Source organism: Vanellus vanellus (genome assembly GCF_965231255.1).
Source record: "Vanellus vanellus genome assembly, chromosome: 11".
Lineage (NCBI taxonomy): Eukaryota > Metazoa > Chordata > Aves > Charadriiformes > Charadriidae > Vanellus > Vanellus vanellus.
Window position 1 is genome coordinate 21,486,585 of NC_138916.1, and position 16,667 is coordinate 21,503,251.

General features: G+C 45.6%; 1 protein-coding gene across 1 annotated transcript in view; it reads left to right on the forward strand.

The window, feature by feature from the left end:
- Positions 1 to 334: 334 nt before the first annotated feature.
- ALDH1A3 (aldehyde dehydrogenase 1 family member A3) overlaps positions 335 to 16,667 on the forward strand; it is a 34,606-nt gene continuing 18,273 nt past the window's right edge. Inside the window, exons 1-5 of the mRNA XM_082488850.1 lie at positions 335 to 454; positions 4,085 to 4,189; positions 10,204 to 10,344; positions 12,602 to 12,731; positions 14,405 to 14,466. Of these exons, the coding sequence (XP_082344976.1) occupies positions 350 to 454; positions 4,085 to 4,189; positions 10,204 to 10,344; positions 12,602 to 12,731; positions 14,405 to 14,466 (543 nt within the window). The 5' untranslated portion in view covers positions 335 to 349. The remainder of the gene's footprint in view (positions 455 to 4,084; positions 4,190 to 10,203; positions 10,345 to 12,601; positions 12,732 to 14,404; positions 14,467 to 16,667) is intronic.

Below are 16,667 nucleotides of genomic sequence, written 5' to 3' on the forward strand. Positions count from 1 at the left end.
GGGGAGCCCTGAGGGGAGCCCTGCGGGGAGCACTGACAGAAGCCTTGAGGTGAGCCCTGAGGGGGAGTCCTGAGGGGAGTCCTGAGGGAGCCCCGCGGGGCGCTCGAGGCGGCCGGCGCGGCCCGCTGGCGCCCCCCGTGCCGGCGGCAGCCGCGGTGCCTCGGCGGGGCGGTGCTGCCCGTTACCTGAGGGCCGGGGCCGCGCGACAGGGCGGGGCGAGAGGCGGGGCGAGAGGCGGGGCGGGGCGATGGCAAATAGGGGCTGGCGGCGGCGCCCGGCGCGCGCCGCTCTTAAGGCGGTGCGGCGGGCTGTCAGCGGCAGAGGGCGGCGCGGGTTCGACGGCGCGGCCATGGCCGCCCTCAACGGCGCCGTAGAGAACGGGCAGCCTGACAGAAAGGCGGTGCCGCCGCCACTGCCGCGGCCCCTGCGGAGCCTGGAGGTGAAGTACACCAAGGTGAGCTGGCGAGGGGAGGTGGGCAGCGGGCTTTGCCGTGGTGTCACTGATGCTTGGTGGAGTCATGCTGGTGTGAAGTATTTTTTTTTTTTTTTACTATAAGTTTTTTTCCCTCACTGTCATTTTTGTTATTTTTTTTCTTTTTTTTTATTCCTCCTGCTGCCCTAGGCAGGAGGCTGGTGGGGGTCTAAGTGTGGTTGAGTGACTGGAGCAAGCAGATGGCTGTGGCATTTCTAGAGAATCTGCTGTTGCCCCAATCCCTAAAGCCCAAGAAACCAACTTTTTAAAGGAGAAAAAAAAAAAAAAAAAACCAACCCGAACTTGTTGTGCAGCTCCAGGTGCCCATGGGCTGTGGGCAGGCCCCGGTGCGGATCAGCGGCAGGCCTGTGGTGTGAGGGCCATGGTGCCACGCTGGCCTGTCCCCTCCCGGTCACCCTGACCGCCATCTTCCCAAGCGCTCTGAGCAGTGCTCACAAACGCACCCGGTAAATGCTGTCAGCATCACGTTGGCGCTCAGCGAAATCGGATTTGGTTGGGGTGAGCCTGGGCAGAGGCGAGAAGGGGTTTATCCGTGAGGAAGCTGCTTGGCTGGGTTGTGCTCAGCCACCCTTGACGCGGCGTGAGGCTCCCCCACGGCGGGATGGGGCCCTGCAAGGAGGGGGGTCAGTGCCAGGGGTGGGTTTGGGTCCCAGTGAATGCAGGTGGCGTGGAGGAGGGCCAGCGTCTGGCAAGACTGGGCCTTGTGAAGGGGCTCTGTGACGGGACTGGGGCCGTCCCGCAGCTGCTGAAGAGCAGTGGTGTTCTCGCCTGTCTTTTGGTGGCTCGCCGTCCCCGCAGAGCTCCACCATGGCCTCCCCCCAGGACGAGGAGTCGGGCAGCAAGCCCGTGCAAACCCACACCTCTCTGCTCTTCATCAAGCTTCCCTCTAAACAGTCGCTCCTGACCTTTTGTATTTAACTGAAGACTCCTGAGCTGGATAACTCTGTCCTTCAGAGGTGAGGCTGGTGCGGAGCTGAGTACAGCTGCAGAAATCCCTGCTCCCGAACGCAGCTGTAGCTCTGCGATAGCCATATCGCTTTTTTGTTCTGTAACAGCCTGACCTGCTATCTTGTGCAGTGGGGAAAATATCCTGGCTGGTTATGCTGCTAGGCAGTGTTGACTGCCATAATTTGAACTATGTGGCTGGACTAAAAGACCTGGAGGGAGCTGAATAAGCATATTAATTACTGTTACATTTCCATATTAAGTATTTTTAAAAAAAAGGCAGAACTTGAAGTTCATTCTCTGGCAGTGAGAAGGAGTAAACAGCAATAGCTTATCCAGTGAGATGTTGATTTCAATTATGCATCCAAAGTACTGAAACAGATTAGCAATTCGTGGTAATCACTGGACTAGATTAATTTTTAGCATCCCAAATTTATCTACTTTTTCTTTGTAAGATAAACTTGTCATTTAGCAGCAAATTGGATCTGCAGCTGCTGATTGCAGAATGGCGTAATGCTGCACAAACAGCTCCTTCCTGCGTCCAAAATGGACACGGCCATTAGAGTTCTTCTTAAACATCCAAATGTTCTGGTTTTTGTTATTTTTATTGTTGTGAACACTTTTAAATACTCCTTAGGGATCTGATCCTGCAGCCATGTATGTTTTAATGCACGCAGGTTTTATTCTCCAGAGCTTTGCCAGAGACCCTGTGCACTGAAGGTATCAAGGTAGTCTCTTAAAAGTGGAAACCAATGTTAATTAAAAATGTGAATTTGACATTTGGTCTGATGCTCCCGGTGCATCTGAGAAAATAATGAGCAGCACTCAGTTTTCATAAAACTGCAAGGGGTTTTCTAAAAGCTCTGAGTTTCACCAGATGTTTACAGCTGACGGCACACTTTCCTCTGCTTAGCGGAGATTTTTATTTTCAGTTCTACCAGTTACGGTGCTGGGGGAGAGGAAAAAGTTTCAACAAAGATCCTGCTTATAGAGCAGCTTAATGCTTGTCATGGATGTGTGATGGAAGTGATCTGTCCACAATTCCGTGTATCGAATCCTGGGTATGAAGCATGAACGGCTGATACGCTGCTCTGTTTAATTTCAACTCCTGGCACCAAAGACTCGGGCTATGTGGTGTGATTCCCAGAATGATGCCAGCATATATGTTACATTTAAAACAGCCTGATCCTGTCACTCTCGTGTTTTACTACTTCTCATAGGAACATTGCTTTCCCATCCCAACCCTTTCACATAGAATTAATGTTGAATGTGGAGGAAAAACGGTATCCTTTCCCAATCCTTAGTTTGTGAGCATTACACCTGATGCTGTAATTCTACAGTTCCTGTTGTATCTCCCATGTTTATAATGTGACTATCTTCATTAGTGAAACAAAGGAAAACTCAAGTTAAAATGTGTAAACGTTAAAATGCACCACTTGATCAATGGAAGTAGTTTGGGACCATTAGTGTCAAGTCAGTTAATATTTCTAACACTGTATCTTTTCTTGTGACTTCACTTGGCAACATTTTTGGCAAAATTTTCTTTCTCAGCCTGTCTGAAACAGGTGGGTCCAAAAGTGCAGCTTCTGCATCAGTTAATTCTCAGATGCTTTTCTGCAGAAATAGTAAGGAGAAACTCCTTTCAGGAAAAAAGTTGCCCAAGGAAAGAAAACTATGACCCAAAGCAGTGGGAATTTCGAATGTAAGGGATGCAACATTAATCTCCTGGTGGTGTGTAGAGACTCATAAACAAGATTGCAAATGTGGATGACTTCCAAGTAAAAGTACTAGCTTACAGCCGCTAACAGGCTACTAATAAAGATTACTTCATCTAATCTTACTTAAAGTATATTTATTAAATCTAACACTGCCAAGTTAGATCACAGTGTGGATAAGATGCATGTTGAATCAATTAATTGTATATAGGTATTCATGTTCTGTTTACAGCGAGTAACAACACTCGAGAATTTGATGCATTTTCAGTTACGCAACATTGGGACTGTTTGTTCTTACTCTGGAAATGCAATATTTTGAAACACTTAAATCTTGTCACAGACAACTCCAAGTGACGTGGGAGGCTTGATCTAGCCTGTGACAGGGCACGGTGGGGTAGAACTGAGCCAGTACTTACCTCCTCTAGTCAGTGCCTGGCGGGGGGGGCAAGTCACGGAAGTAGCCCAGGGCAGGATACAAACAACCAAGTTATATTGTATGCTGACATTTCATTTGTAGCCTGCAACAAGGGGCTCCTTTTGCCTGAACCATACGAGTTTCTCTTGGTGTCTGCTTGCTGTTCCCATGGAGATGTATTTCAAAAACTGTCTGTTTCTCATTGCCAAATTATGGTGTTATACTGTGTGGGCCCCATCCTCTGTCTTCCTCTTGCTCAAAACTAACTGGGTACACGAAGGCTGTTTTGTCTGTTCTCTGGCTCAGGTTCTACTTTGGATAAATGCTGTCTGTATCGCAAACAGTCTCCCTAGGAGAGAGACTGAACACGCTTGACTCTGCCATCAAAGGAAATTGAAGAGCCTTAGGACCTTTGAGGAGTACTTTTTTTTTTCTTCTTTTTTTCTTTTTTTGCATTGTCTACATCAGTGTGTTTTATGTCTCCTCCTCATCCCGCTCCCCTTGCTATCTCTTCAGATATTTATTAACAATGAATGGCACGAGTCTACAAGTGGAAAGAAGTTCCCCACCTACAATCCTTCAACGCTGGAGAAAATTTGTGACATTGAAGAAGGAGACAAGGTAAGTATTGTGGGAAAGGCAGTGCAAAAGACAGTTTCCAGGGGACTTCCTTTCATAGGGAAGCACACAGAGGAAAAGCTGGCTTTTGATGACAACGTACATCTGGCCAGACTATGAGCTGGAGGTCTGGGACACTAGATGTGCTGCTCAAGAATTACAGGGGGTGGGTGGGATCTGTCCTGTCTGGCTCAGCAGAGTGACTTTCCCTGGTAGGAACTGCCTGCCAAACACTGTCAGAGGAATGAGATTCAGCATTGTTCTAATATTATAGATTGGAAAGAAGCAGCCACTCTGAGGAAATAGCAGTGATGGTGTATATATGTCCCTGACAGAACTTGAGCCTTATGCTGGGAGTGGTTTATACACACGATTTATGGCAGCCTGTTGGAGATGCTGAAGTGAAACTTGCCCCTTTTTTAAACACAATTGACAAATAACCTGAGTGCTTGGGGGAATTTAAGCTCAGTCATGCAAACACTGCCCACTTTCTGCTAGAGCTGTGGTGCTGCTTTTCCAACTGGTATCATGGGTTCTGGCCTCCTGCACAAATGTGGCAAATCTCAGTTAAAACCAAACCAGTGTCTCTCAAGAACTTCTGTAGTCTCTGGCCCTGGTAAGCTGTAGATTAGCCTGGTACATAACTGCTTGGGTTTGGTAATAGTCTGGGGTGAGGAACAATCAGATGTGATGTGTCTTGTCCAAAACAGCTCATCACGTATGGGTCAACTGGCCTGATCTACAGAAGGGAGCTGGCCCAAGAGCTGGCTTTTTGCAGTGTGTCATGGGAAGGTGATTCACAGCTCCTCTGCTGTACCAGGGCTTTGGCTGCTCATTGCTGTGGGCAGTAAGTAACAGGCAGTGTGGGAATTTCTGCCTGTACTATGGTATCTTTTTCTTGGTATCTAAGCTTGCCCAACACTTGTGGGGCCCAGTGCCTAGTTTCCAGCCAGGTAGCAGCCTTGGGGATCCTTTCGTAGTAGGAGTGATATTAGTTGAGCAAGGACAATGTGTTTTCTGGTGTTATATTGTATAGAGCCTGACCCTTCTGGAGATGCAAGCAAACTTGCTTGGCAATACAAGTCTCCAGCCTGCATGCAAATAGCATGTAAGGTAGTCATTCTTCTTGGATGGCACTAAAGAAGCCTCTGAGACTTATTGCCATGGGGGATCTGTGCATCCACAGGGCAATTACAGATTGAGGCAGAACCAAACACTATGTGTAATTTCTTTATACTAACTGGGTAGGACACAACTGTGTTTAATTGCAGTGGCATGTAAACAGTGGAATTGAAGCTAGCTCTGATGCAACTGTATTTTGCTAGGCAGAAACCATGGCGTTGTTATTGTTCCCTGAGCTAAGTGTCTCCTCAAGCAGTTACAGAGCATTATATGAGTATTTCGAGCCTGCTTCTTAATGACTTGGTTAAAGAAAATTGTTATGCAGAACTAAAAGGCCATTTTTGCAGCTTGCCTCTTTGAGTCTTGTCTCTGCCTGAATTCAAGGATAACTTTCAGCTTCTAGCTTGCAGGAGAGTTACTGTAAACTGTTCCTTGGGGCCAGTCAGTGGAGCCCTCTGCCCATGAGTACTCGGTGTGGGTGGCTGACTCCTTGGTGCGTAGAATAATTGCAGGCAAGAATGTAAGTTAGCTGTACCTTGGGTGCTGAAAGCTTCTTCTTTCACCCCTTTACATCACACTTACCTAAAAAAATAAATATTCTTTTTTCTCTAAGTAGGTTTTTGCAAGGGACTGAGTGGAGTTAGATCTGAATCTGGGTTAGTTAGAAAGCAGAGTCATGGGTGAGAAGCATCCCAAAAACTAGCTCTTTGGCTACTGGTGACAGCTGACTATGTCCCGCTGTCCTCTGGCAGACTGAGTCCCCTGAGGCTTCCTGTGCCCTGGCTGAATGTCCCCTCCTACGTCTGTAAGTCCAGTCTGTTGGAGTTAGTACACAAAGTGGTGAGTTGTGTTTGGTGGTGCTTTCCAGTGTCTTGTCCCCCCGTGCCACCATACTTCATTGTGCTGGTCAGTACTGCTGCAGGGGTGGCCGTTCCTGGTACCGGCTCTAGCTGTGCTGTGCCACGGTTGGCTCTGCCTTCACAGCAGATTGGGAGCAGGGCTCCACTTCCTTAGCCCTGAACAGAAACCTGCCCCTCCCTGGCTGTGCAGAGTGTATTTTGCTTAGGCTGCACGTGAGGGGTGGGAATTTGGCAGCTGATATCTCAGCGATGACAATTTAGTCTGTTGCTGAAACTTGGCCAATGCTTTATGAGGCTAGGAGCAAAGGTTTTGTTGTTTGTTCTTTAGTTACAGAATTTAAGACAGAATTGCTTTTAATGGGATAGTTGGGGCATAAAGGAAAGTCTTGTGTGGAAAAAGAAGCACTGAAAATAAAATGGCAAATGCTTCCACTGGGTGCTTGGCGGCTTTTTGCCTCCCAAATAATGGCTTAGTGTCCAAGTGTTTGCCAGGTTGATAATGGAGAAGGAATAACTTCCTTCATTAGACCACTGCTTCCAGTGAATAGTGCAGCCCCAGAACTTCCACCCCGTCTTGGTGTTACCATGTGAAGGCAAAAGTACTTGCACCACTGACATTTCTCTGGTGCTGAGAATAACACTTGAAGACGGGATTTTTCTCCTGTACTCCTTCCTCAAAGTGCCCAGCTCAGCTGGCTGCCACAGAGTGGGCAGCAGGTCCACAGCTGGGACTCTTGAGCAGACTTGACGCTGTAGAGCGTCTGTCATGATCATTTCTAAGTAGTTTGCTCTCCCATGTGGCTCTTTGAAGGGTTGTAAGAGGGTTTTGTTCACAATCATCCTGCCCCCCTCGGATTGTAGTGTCAGACTGAGGTAAGAGGGTGCAGGAATATTGTTCCCTACAGCAGACTTGCAATGCCCTCAATAATGGTTTCGGACACTATAGGCTGTTAAGGTGCTGTTTGTAGCTGTTTTGAACTTGGGTTCAAAAGTTAGAGCAATGCAATGTGTAGACTGTTTGCAGGGGAGCAGGTTTGAGAGCCTCTTCTAATTCAGAAACTGTGGCATGCTCATGCCCTATGTCAGAAAAGTGCCTTTCCAAAGATGTGCACAGTGGAGGCTTTTCAAAGAAGTTACTGATTGAATTGAAGAAAGATGGCCTCCACTGGGTGTGCTCCATCCCTGGTGCGTCTCCTTACTGGCCAAACTGAAGCAGTGTTGTGCACACTGAGCCTGAAGCAGAGCAGGGCGCTTTTGTGGGTATTTTCCCTACTCACAGAGGGAACGGAGTGGTGGTCTCAGCTGTGCTTTGCAGCCTGCTGCTGAGGCAGGGGAGCGGAAAAAGGGGCAGGATAGAAATGGAGCAGCAATGAGCACGACTTGAGGTAGAAGAAGAAGGTGGAGGAGGTATCTTAGAACAAAGAACAGTGTGAGTTTGTTCAGGGGAAAATGGTATGTGGTTGTGTAACTGGGGGTTGTATCATAATGCAAACATCCAGGGTGGGTATGGAGGTTTGTGGGCATTTCCCAACGCTGCAATGCTTGCCTTTGCAATCTTAATATTCTCTTAGTGGAGCTCTTTATGTAATGCTCAGTAAATCTGTATAGATCAGAACTGCGCACCAGGATGCATGGACCTCCTCCTCTTTGTGGTTTTGTATACCACAGCGTGTCCCTGGCACCTTGACAGTTATGAGTCTCTGTCACGCATTGTGCCTACCTATTGCAACATGCCTGCAATGAACGTGCCATTGACTCCCCTAATGCCTAGTCATAACAGGATGGATTAAGAATGGCATTTCAGCCTTTCTGAAGAATTTCCTTGTTTTTGCTGGTCTCTCAGGCCTGTTGAGGCTGTGCAGGCTCATAAGATCTCACTTGGTGGTGCTACCCCTGAGGATGTTTTGGGAAAGCCTTTTTGCTTGTGTAGTAGTGACTGCAGTCTCTAAGATGCTATGTGTACCCAGCGTGTCTGAGAAAAGACACAAGAATGAAGACAACTAGTATTTGCAGGAGGGCTTAGGTGTTCCTATGTTTAGAGGATGGGGAAGATCTGGGAAGATCGTGAAGGCCCACACAACCATCTCGTCCCTGGTCCTGTGAGTGACAGGCTGGTGGGATGCCCCTCAGTACCAAGGGCATGCTGCATTGTGGTCTGTGCCACTGTGGACCCAATGCTATGCACATCAGTGCTCCCAGCCTGGTCACAGAAGCTAATTAATTGCTGCTAAGAGCAGACTTGTTTAAACCTGACACATCTCTTGTGTTTCTTGGTCTGCTTTGTCACATAAAATATTGCCTTCTTTCAGCTTGAGTCTTTATTCCAGCAGGCAGGATGGGGAGTACATAAGCATAAGTACATGCATAAGCATGCAGTGGTTGGTGGTGCCTTCTGGTTTTTGTGATGTGCCAGTCTGGTTCACTTCAGTTGAGTTGATCTGTATCCATTCTGAAGGCCTGTTCTGTCCATGGGTGATAGGCCCCAGGCAGGACATAGCCATTATGTGCAGGCAGGTGGTTGCTACCTCTGCCTCACCAGTGCCCTTGCTTGACCAGAGCCAATTCTTAACCCCTTGTAACAGCACAAGTTTTCTCCAATGGTTTCCCTATCAGTGTCCTTCCAGAAGGGTTGGTTTTCCAGGCAGTATAGGTCAGACTGTTTTAAAGCCGTGTATTATCCTTGTAAATAGAAGGAGCCAAATTTAATGTAAGGTGCCATTTCAGTGGGTGATGACTCGCTGTTTTCTCAATGAACGTTTGCTGTAAGAAGGCAACATGTCCCCCCATAATATTTTTCTTGGTTGAGCACGGCACATTTCCCCATGAGGGGAAAATGGCCAGACCTTGTTGCATCAGTGCAGAGGCTTACTTTGTAATTGTATCCAGACAAGACTTGAGATAAGACATAAATGACAGTAACCGGTGAAGTGCTATGAGGAACAATCAAGGCCTGAAAGCCTCCCTCCTTTCCCACCCCCTTGAGCCACATATTGTGGTGAGGTGCAAGTTCTTCATCAGCTGAAGTGAGGCACGAGCTGTGCCAGACATTACGTAGAACAGGATTCTGTCCAAAGCCAGGGTGAACTATGTTTTATGTATGCTTGGGGTACAGCTTTGGCCTTGTGGATGTTGATGGCGTTGTTCCCATTGACTTCATTGGGTCAGGAGCTTGCCCTTAGCTTCACTTTTTTAATCGACATATTTGGGAAGCAAGGAGGAGTTCAGGGCATTCTGTGGCCAGAGCAAATGCATGAAGCTTCTCTGTAGGTTGTGGTATGGGAAGAGAGGGAATTTGCTGCCCGCGTGAGTAGTAACTTGGGTAAACAGGGTTAGATTTGGTCCAGAGCATGGTAAAGCAGTTGGGAGACGAAGGGACAGTAGTAGTAAGTCTGTGTAGGTGAAATGCCTTTGTCATAGCACTGAACAACAAAACCCTTCCCATCTGGTAGAACTGTTCTCTGTTCTGGAAGTGTAATCTAGGATCTAAGGGAGCTTTTTTTTTTTTTTTTTTTTAGTGTGTTAACTGTTACTGGCATGGGTTCCAGTGGGACTGAATGGTGGGTTCTGAGCTGCGATTGTTCCCCTGGATAAAACCATGATCCCTCTTGTGGGGGATTTTCCTTCCCACACTTGTTCAGAGGAGGATGATTCATGCAGGCCAATGGCCTGTCACGCTTAAGGAAGCTGTAATGGGAACAGAATTGGGATCTTGTTTCTCCGTCCTCCCCCAGTGTCACTTACATCCTGTATCAGCAGGAAAAGGATCCTGGATTATTGTATAAACAAACTAGTTGCATAAAATTATCCTTCAAAGACCCTATTTCTGACCCCAAGGTTGTTTATAAGCCCAGGACAAACACAAAACTTATTTCAGGCTTGGGTCCAAATCCAGGAGTAAAATGAAAGTGGTTTTGTCAGACAACTTGATTTTAGCCACCACAGCATCATCTAGGAAGCAGCCTGATGTGGTTTCTGTGCCATTGTCCAACTTCTTCCTTGTAACCTAAGGTTTTCTTGTGTATGTGATTCCTCTAGCCTGACGTGGATAATGCAGTGGAAGCAGCGAAGGCAGCATTCCAAAGGGGATCTCCATGGAGACAGATGGATGCCTTAAGCAGAGGACGACTCCTGCACAAGCTGGCTGATCTTCTCGAGCGAGACAGAGTCATCCTGGCAGTAAGTACTGTGAGCGGTGATAAACCAGCAACAGTTGACTGATAACTCAGCTCCAACTCTCTGATTTTTCTGCATCCATATCTACTTAATGTTTTTATTTTCTCTCCCTTCATGAAGGGCAGAAAAGTCCATGCAAGAGTCATGGCTTATCTTCTGCATTCTGCAGGATGACTTTAGGTGTCTTAGAAGAAGGCTGTTCTTCTGTATAGTTGACGACTTCTTCAAAACTTTAGTTAATGAAGTGATTACAGATATTAATACTTAGATTTTCAAAGCAATAAAGCTATTCTTTCTTAGTTTGTTATCAATGTTCGTAGCTGTCTCCCAGTTCTAAACTTAAAAAGAAAAAAACAACAACCAACATAAACCAAACAACGACAAAAAAAAAAAACAAAACAAAAAAAAAAAAAAAAAACAAACAAAAAAACAACAACCCCAAACCACTACAACTGACTTGGTCCTTCTTCATTACAAAAATGCAAGGCTGGTTTGACTGCTTTGCAGATTGCTTCCCCTAAAATGGGGGGCTGGAAAGAGAATCTTTCTCTTGCTGGATGTCATCCAAAGTTTAAAATGTTTGTAAGTGGGAACTAATTCTTTCCCTACTGAATGTACTGGCTCAGGAAAATCTCTTTATAGCCATGAAGCTGTGTTAACTTGGACTTCTGCACTGAAGAACTGTTACTAATGATTTCCCATCCTGTCCTGAAGGACTCCTGGTGCAGAATGAGGGGAGTAGGACCCAAGCTAAAATGTGCTGCAGTTGGTGAAGCCTTTAGACTCTATGGGCCTTGGACATCTTTCCAAATCATGCCCGCAGATCCCAGCATGTCTCAGCTTAGAGCTGCTGTTGGTCTATATCTAAGATCACAGACCTGAGCACCCACCAGTGCAATGCTGCACTTTGGCTCTGCTTATCTTCAGGGGAATGGTGTTTGACATTTGGTGCTGTTAGATATGTTTAAGTTCCTGAGCTGATGTCCCACTGAGGTCAACGGGACTTAACATACCCAGGATGTGCTTAGGAGCCTGTACTTGCATGACTATTTTAGGCTGGGCTCTTTCTCCAACACAGTGTCTCTTAACCACATGACAGGCTCCAGTTTCAGCAGGACAAAACCAAAAAAATCCAGGTCTGAAGGCATTTCTGGCCAGCAAATAAAAGGGTAGAAAAAATATATGTGTGTGAATACACCCTGTTCATTTTCTGGTCACTTTTTGATGTGACTTCAGAGGACCCTCCTTTTTCCATAAACCAGGACACTCATTTCAAGCTTTCTGCTGTCCTTCTGATCTGGGAAGGCTTGTTTGGCATTGTTACTTTCACTGCAGAAAACCAGCCTTAGCTGCCTTGGCTGCATGCTAAGTCATGACTTATAAAAATCAGTTGTTTTAGCAGACGTTCAGAATGGATAACAATACGAGTCATTCCAAAGGGAATGTCTGTTCAAGTGCTGTTTGGACCCTAATGTTTGTGGAAGATGACAGGGTATGACTTCATATGTAAACAAAGATGTTTCAATCTACCAAGGGATAGTACTTCCTTTATGGATGTGCTAGCCATTTGCACCAATATCCCATTTAATGACCTGAGTATGGAACAAAGCATTCACTGAGCTAATGTCCAGAACAGTGAGGACACAGGCTGGGACTGGACTTCATTTAGAGCTGCTCAGCATCAGTGCAGCTTTAGTGAAGCAACTTCTTCCTTGCCTTAGTCTCAGCACCCAAAGGTTACTTTACCAGAACTCTGTAAAAAATGTGTTTTCTATCATCCTGTGGACAAAAGAGGCTTTTCAATGGTTGGTTTTAGGGCTATGAAGTAGAAAAAAAAAATAGATTTCCAAATAAAAGGAAAGTGGGTCTGACTGATTTCAGTGACACCATCTGGAATCCAGAACATCTGTGTCGGAGGGTCAGTTACGGTGAAGTCATGACACTCCCATCACTTCTGACCTGTGCTCCAGACCACAGCCCTGTATCCCACCCACAGCCACCTTCTTGGGGCTTTCAGAAGATGTGCTTTCATTGCAATCACTGAACAAAGCAACTTCTGTACACATCAGGGTTATTGGGTCTAGTCTTCCTTCTACCTTATTTGTACTAGCAAGCTCATTCCTTGAATATAAGGGAAGGAAGGAAACCCCATGTCTGCAGCACAAGGCAAAATGAAATTGAGAAAGAGTTTCTCTAAAAGCTTTTTTTAAGAAAAAAACATTGACCTGTCTGACAGCACATGCAATTTGTTTTTTTTCAGACTCTGGAAACAATGGACACAGGAAAACCTTTTCTGCAGGCTTATTTCATTGACCTGGAAGGCTGTATAAAAACACTTCGATATTACGCTGGATGGGCTGATAAAATTCAGGGCAGAACTATCCCAGTGGGTAAGTTCCTTCAGACCCAGTTTCAGAGCTGGCATGGGATCAGGCTTGAGAGGGTGGGAGAGAGGCCTGCTGCGAGGGAGATGCATGGAACGGCAGGCTTCTGAAAACCTGCAAAAATAGCCTTGCATTTCCTTTCTATCTCAGGATGCATTTTAAGGAGATGTGTTTCAAGATTTAAACTAACGGGAGAACAATGTGAACACCTGGATAGATCTCTGGAGAATAATGGAGGGGCTCTTTTGTTGCCTTTTTAACAGAGGACCCTTTTTGGTTTAAATTCAGGCTAATTCTTAAAGAGAAAACCCCACACGTTATAGGGGAGCTTATTCATTAGGTATCACTGAAATGAATTAAGATGCCAGAGAGTGGAAGGACAGAGGTTTCTAGGGAGAATTGTATGAAGGCAGCAGAGCTTGTACTGTCCTAGCTGTCACAGGGATGTGGCAGAGGGTTGATGTGGAATCCACCAGTGCCTCCCAGCTCACTGATGTTCCTGCATCCCTGACAGTGCTGGCTCACAGATGTTTAGAGAGGTCATGTAGTGCATTTTTTTTTAACTTTTATTAAAGAGAAGGTCTGAGGAGTTGACTCCTCTCAGGAGCCAAAGCACTGAGCCCTTGGAGGGACCCTGGCAAGTTTTCTTACACTTGAAAGAGGCTTTTCAAAGTGTTTTCTAGGCTGCAGAGCTAGAGCAGCCACACCACACTGGTGTGGCAGGGACACAGTGAACACTTTGGCTCAGCTATATAAATTCAAATAGGGTTTTGAGGAGAACAAGTTAAGACAATGGATGTCCATGTGGCATGAGGAGCAATATGCCGTATTTTCAAAATTAGCCTATTTTGTCCCTGCGTGGGGGTGATCCCTGAGGCTGTGTGAAGCACAGGCGCTGCAGAGAAAAATTAGTCACCAGAGGAAGGGCTCTGAAGGGCTGAACTAGTTCAGCCTGTGCAGTCAGCAAAGGGAGCGGTGTCATTCATATAAACCGAGATCTGTCACCCTCATTCAGAGTAACATGAAGCTTTGCTTGCCTGGACACTGCTCGTTGGTCCTGATTTGAGATCACTTCCAAAAACTGTTTGCTGTCAGATCTTCTCAATGAAACTAGGTTTTTGGCAAGAATGAATTTGTAAGGACAATGTCCTTCTTGCTTTCTCTTTGAGAGAGTAATAGTATTTTAAGATGAATGTTATTACTTTACTCCCAGAGTTTCATCTTTTTGTGATTTCTTACCAGAAGTGCAATTCCTGTTACATTGATACGATTCCTGTACAAAATGGGTTTAAAAACTCTCCCCCTCAGGGAAACAACTGCTTTGCTTTTTTCAGTGTGACACTACCTGAATGAGATTTGTGCTTGCTCTTCAGTGTGGTAGGGCGTTATCCACCACCTTAGCCTCAACACGGGGAGACTGCATAAGGAATTGAACCCCTGGTTTTGAAAGGCTCCACCGTGAGTGTAAGCAGTGTTTGGCTTTTGAGCTAACACAACACCTATTCTCAAACAGACCTTCATCCACCTGGAGTGTCTCAAAGGCATGAGTTAAAATGAAAAATTACAAGGTTCTTTGTCTAACATGGTTTCAGTTCTGTTAGTGTGCAGTCATCTTACACTTTTTCTGTAGAAGCAAGGATTTTGACTGTTTTGTCTTCCTTTGTTCTTTTCTGTTGCAGATGAAAATTTTGTCTGTTTCACCAGGCATGAACCGATGGGTGTCTGTGGAGCTATAACTCCAGTAAGTAGCAGCGATGGTGCCCTGCATCTCCTTTAGAATTGGAAGAAGTACATGTGCACTCACCATCTTACGCTGCAGCCATTTGCTTCTTAGTTATGTACAGCTGTTCTGCGGGGAACTCCCATCTCAGTTGCCTGATGTAGTTTCTTGTTTTACCCCCATGCCAATTGCTCTTGGCAACACAAATGGAAGGGTGGGTCCCCTAATCAGATGCTCTGTTCTTCTCTAAGGCTGACACTAGTCACCAGAGACCAGACAGAGCTCTCTGACTCTTGCACTGCTGGGACAACCATCTTGTCATTACGTGTGCTAGCTTTTTGCTGCCTAGTGCTGATGCGTAGTTTTGGAGTTTTAAATCATACCCATTATTAATAACCCCTGGCTGTTCTCTGAGCTTTCTGTGATTAAATCTTTCTGAATAGAGTTTTCTTTTCCTTGAGGTCTTATTCTCTGCTGAGGGGACAGTGTGGCTAGTTCTTGGAATACCTCCAGTTTTAGTGTGTGTTGCTTGCTCTGTTTAAACAGACAGCCAGGAAGACTTTAGAGCTACGTGGGAGACATAGTTTGTTCCTGTTTGGTTGTAAAATGCTTTGAATGTGGTATCCTACAGGCCACAAGGCAAATGGTGGTATGCCAAATTTCTCTGTTTACATACTTGGATCAATAAGAGTCCATGGAAGATGTTTACCTTTGGGATAAGCTTATATGAGAGACTGAAAGAAATGCATATGGGGTATTGGATTTGCTGGATCCTGGGAATACCAGATCTGGACCCGTTCCCAAAGATACCTGGGAAAATTTTGCTTTTTACTTCAGCAGGACTGAGCTTATACCCCCAGTGATAAGATGGTATGGTCTATTTAGCAATGTCAGGGTGAGGCAAAGTGGGAGATGGTTGGTACTACTTACCAGACATTTGGCTTGATGACTTCTGCACAGCTTTTCTGGCTGCACAAGCAATATAACTGCTTGTTTTGATCTTAAGTCACAAATTCTAGTTGCTCACATCAGGTTACTCACATTGATCACCAATTAAATGGTATCTCCCTGTCACACTTCAGCCACCTTTGGCACTCAACAATGCTTTTGGAAACCATCCCTTTAAAAGCCTACATGTAGAATGCTTTGGAGGGCCACTGTAAAGGGAAATAGTGTGACTTCCAATATTTTAGGTTGACCCTACATCAGCAATAAAGACAATAGAAAGTAGAGAAGGAAATTTAACTCAAGTGTTTGTACAAAGGATGATTAGGGTCAACAAAGCCACATCTGTCTTCAGTTCACTTAGAACAAATCCCTTCCAATTTTTTTTCAAGTTTGATCTCGAGCACCAACAGTCTGTGGGTTTGTATATTCCTACTTGATTTAAAGAGATTCTGTCACTATTCTGCATATGATTCCCAAGACCAATTAACAATCCTTCCTTTTTCCTGTGGCTTTGCTATATTTAAACCAACATTCTTAGCAGGGGAAGTTCTTAGAAAGTGCAGCATATGACTGAGCTTTATCCCAAGGTGATATCATGAGGCAGCCCTGGACTCCTTTACTGTTACTTTCACCAGCCATTCTGCAACGCAAAGCTCCTAACAGAGTTATGTCATGCTCTGAAAGCGTAAAAAGTAGTGTGGCTGTGAATGGCTCAAGCTGCAAAGTCAGACCTTTGAGAAGGCTTAGGAGAAAAAGACAAATGGGCAAATCGTGGGACCCAGCTGTTGGAGAAGATCTCTGAAACAAAACAGGTCTGAGAAAGAGGGAGAGGCAAGTTGAAGAATAGCACATTAGACCAAATTCTGCTTCGTCTCAGGGCTGCTGGGTTAGAGCAGAACTCCCCTCTTAAAAGCCACACTGCTAATTTACTTGTAAGTGTGAATTTGTGGATGCCTAACATATTTGGCTTCTTTGTCAATAGCTGAAGGCCCTTGGCTTGAGTCTTGACAAGAAGTCCCCCTACTGTTGGCCTGCTTCCATCATCCCTAAAGCAGCATTAATTATTTTTAATGAAGAAATCCTTTCTGCTGCCAAATGACCTTTCTGAGATTCAGTGTGAGCTAGATTTTCCACTTCTTGCTTAGGCTCCAAGATCTACAAATACACATGACCATGAAAGAGATTAGCACAGAGGAAGCTGATGTGGACTGGTTCCTAATTCCAAATAAGAAAACTAATTGGAAAGAAGCAATTTACAATTGGAAGGGAGTACA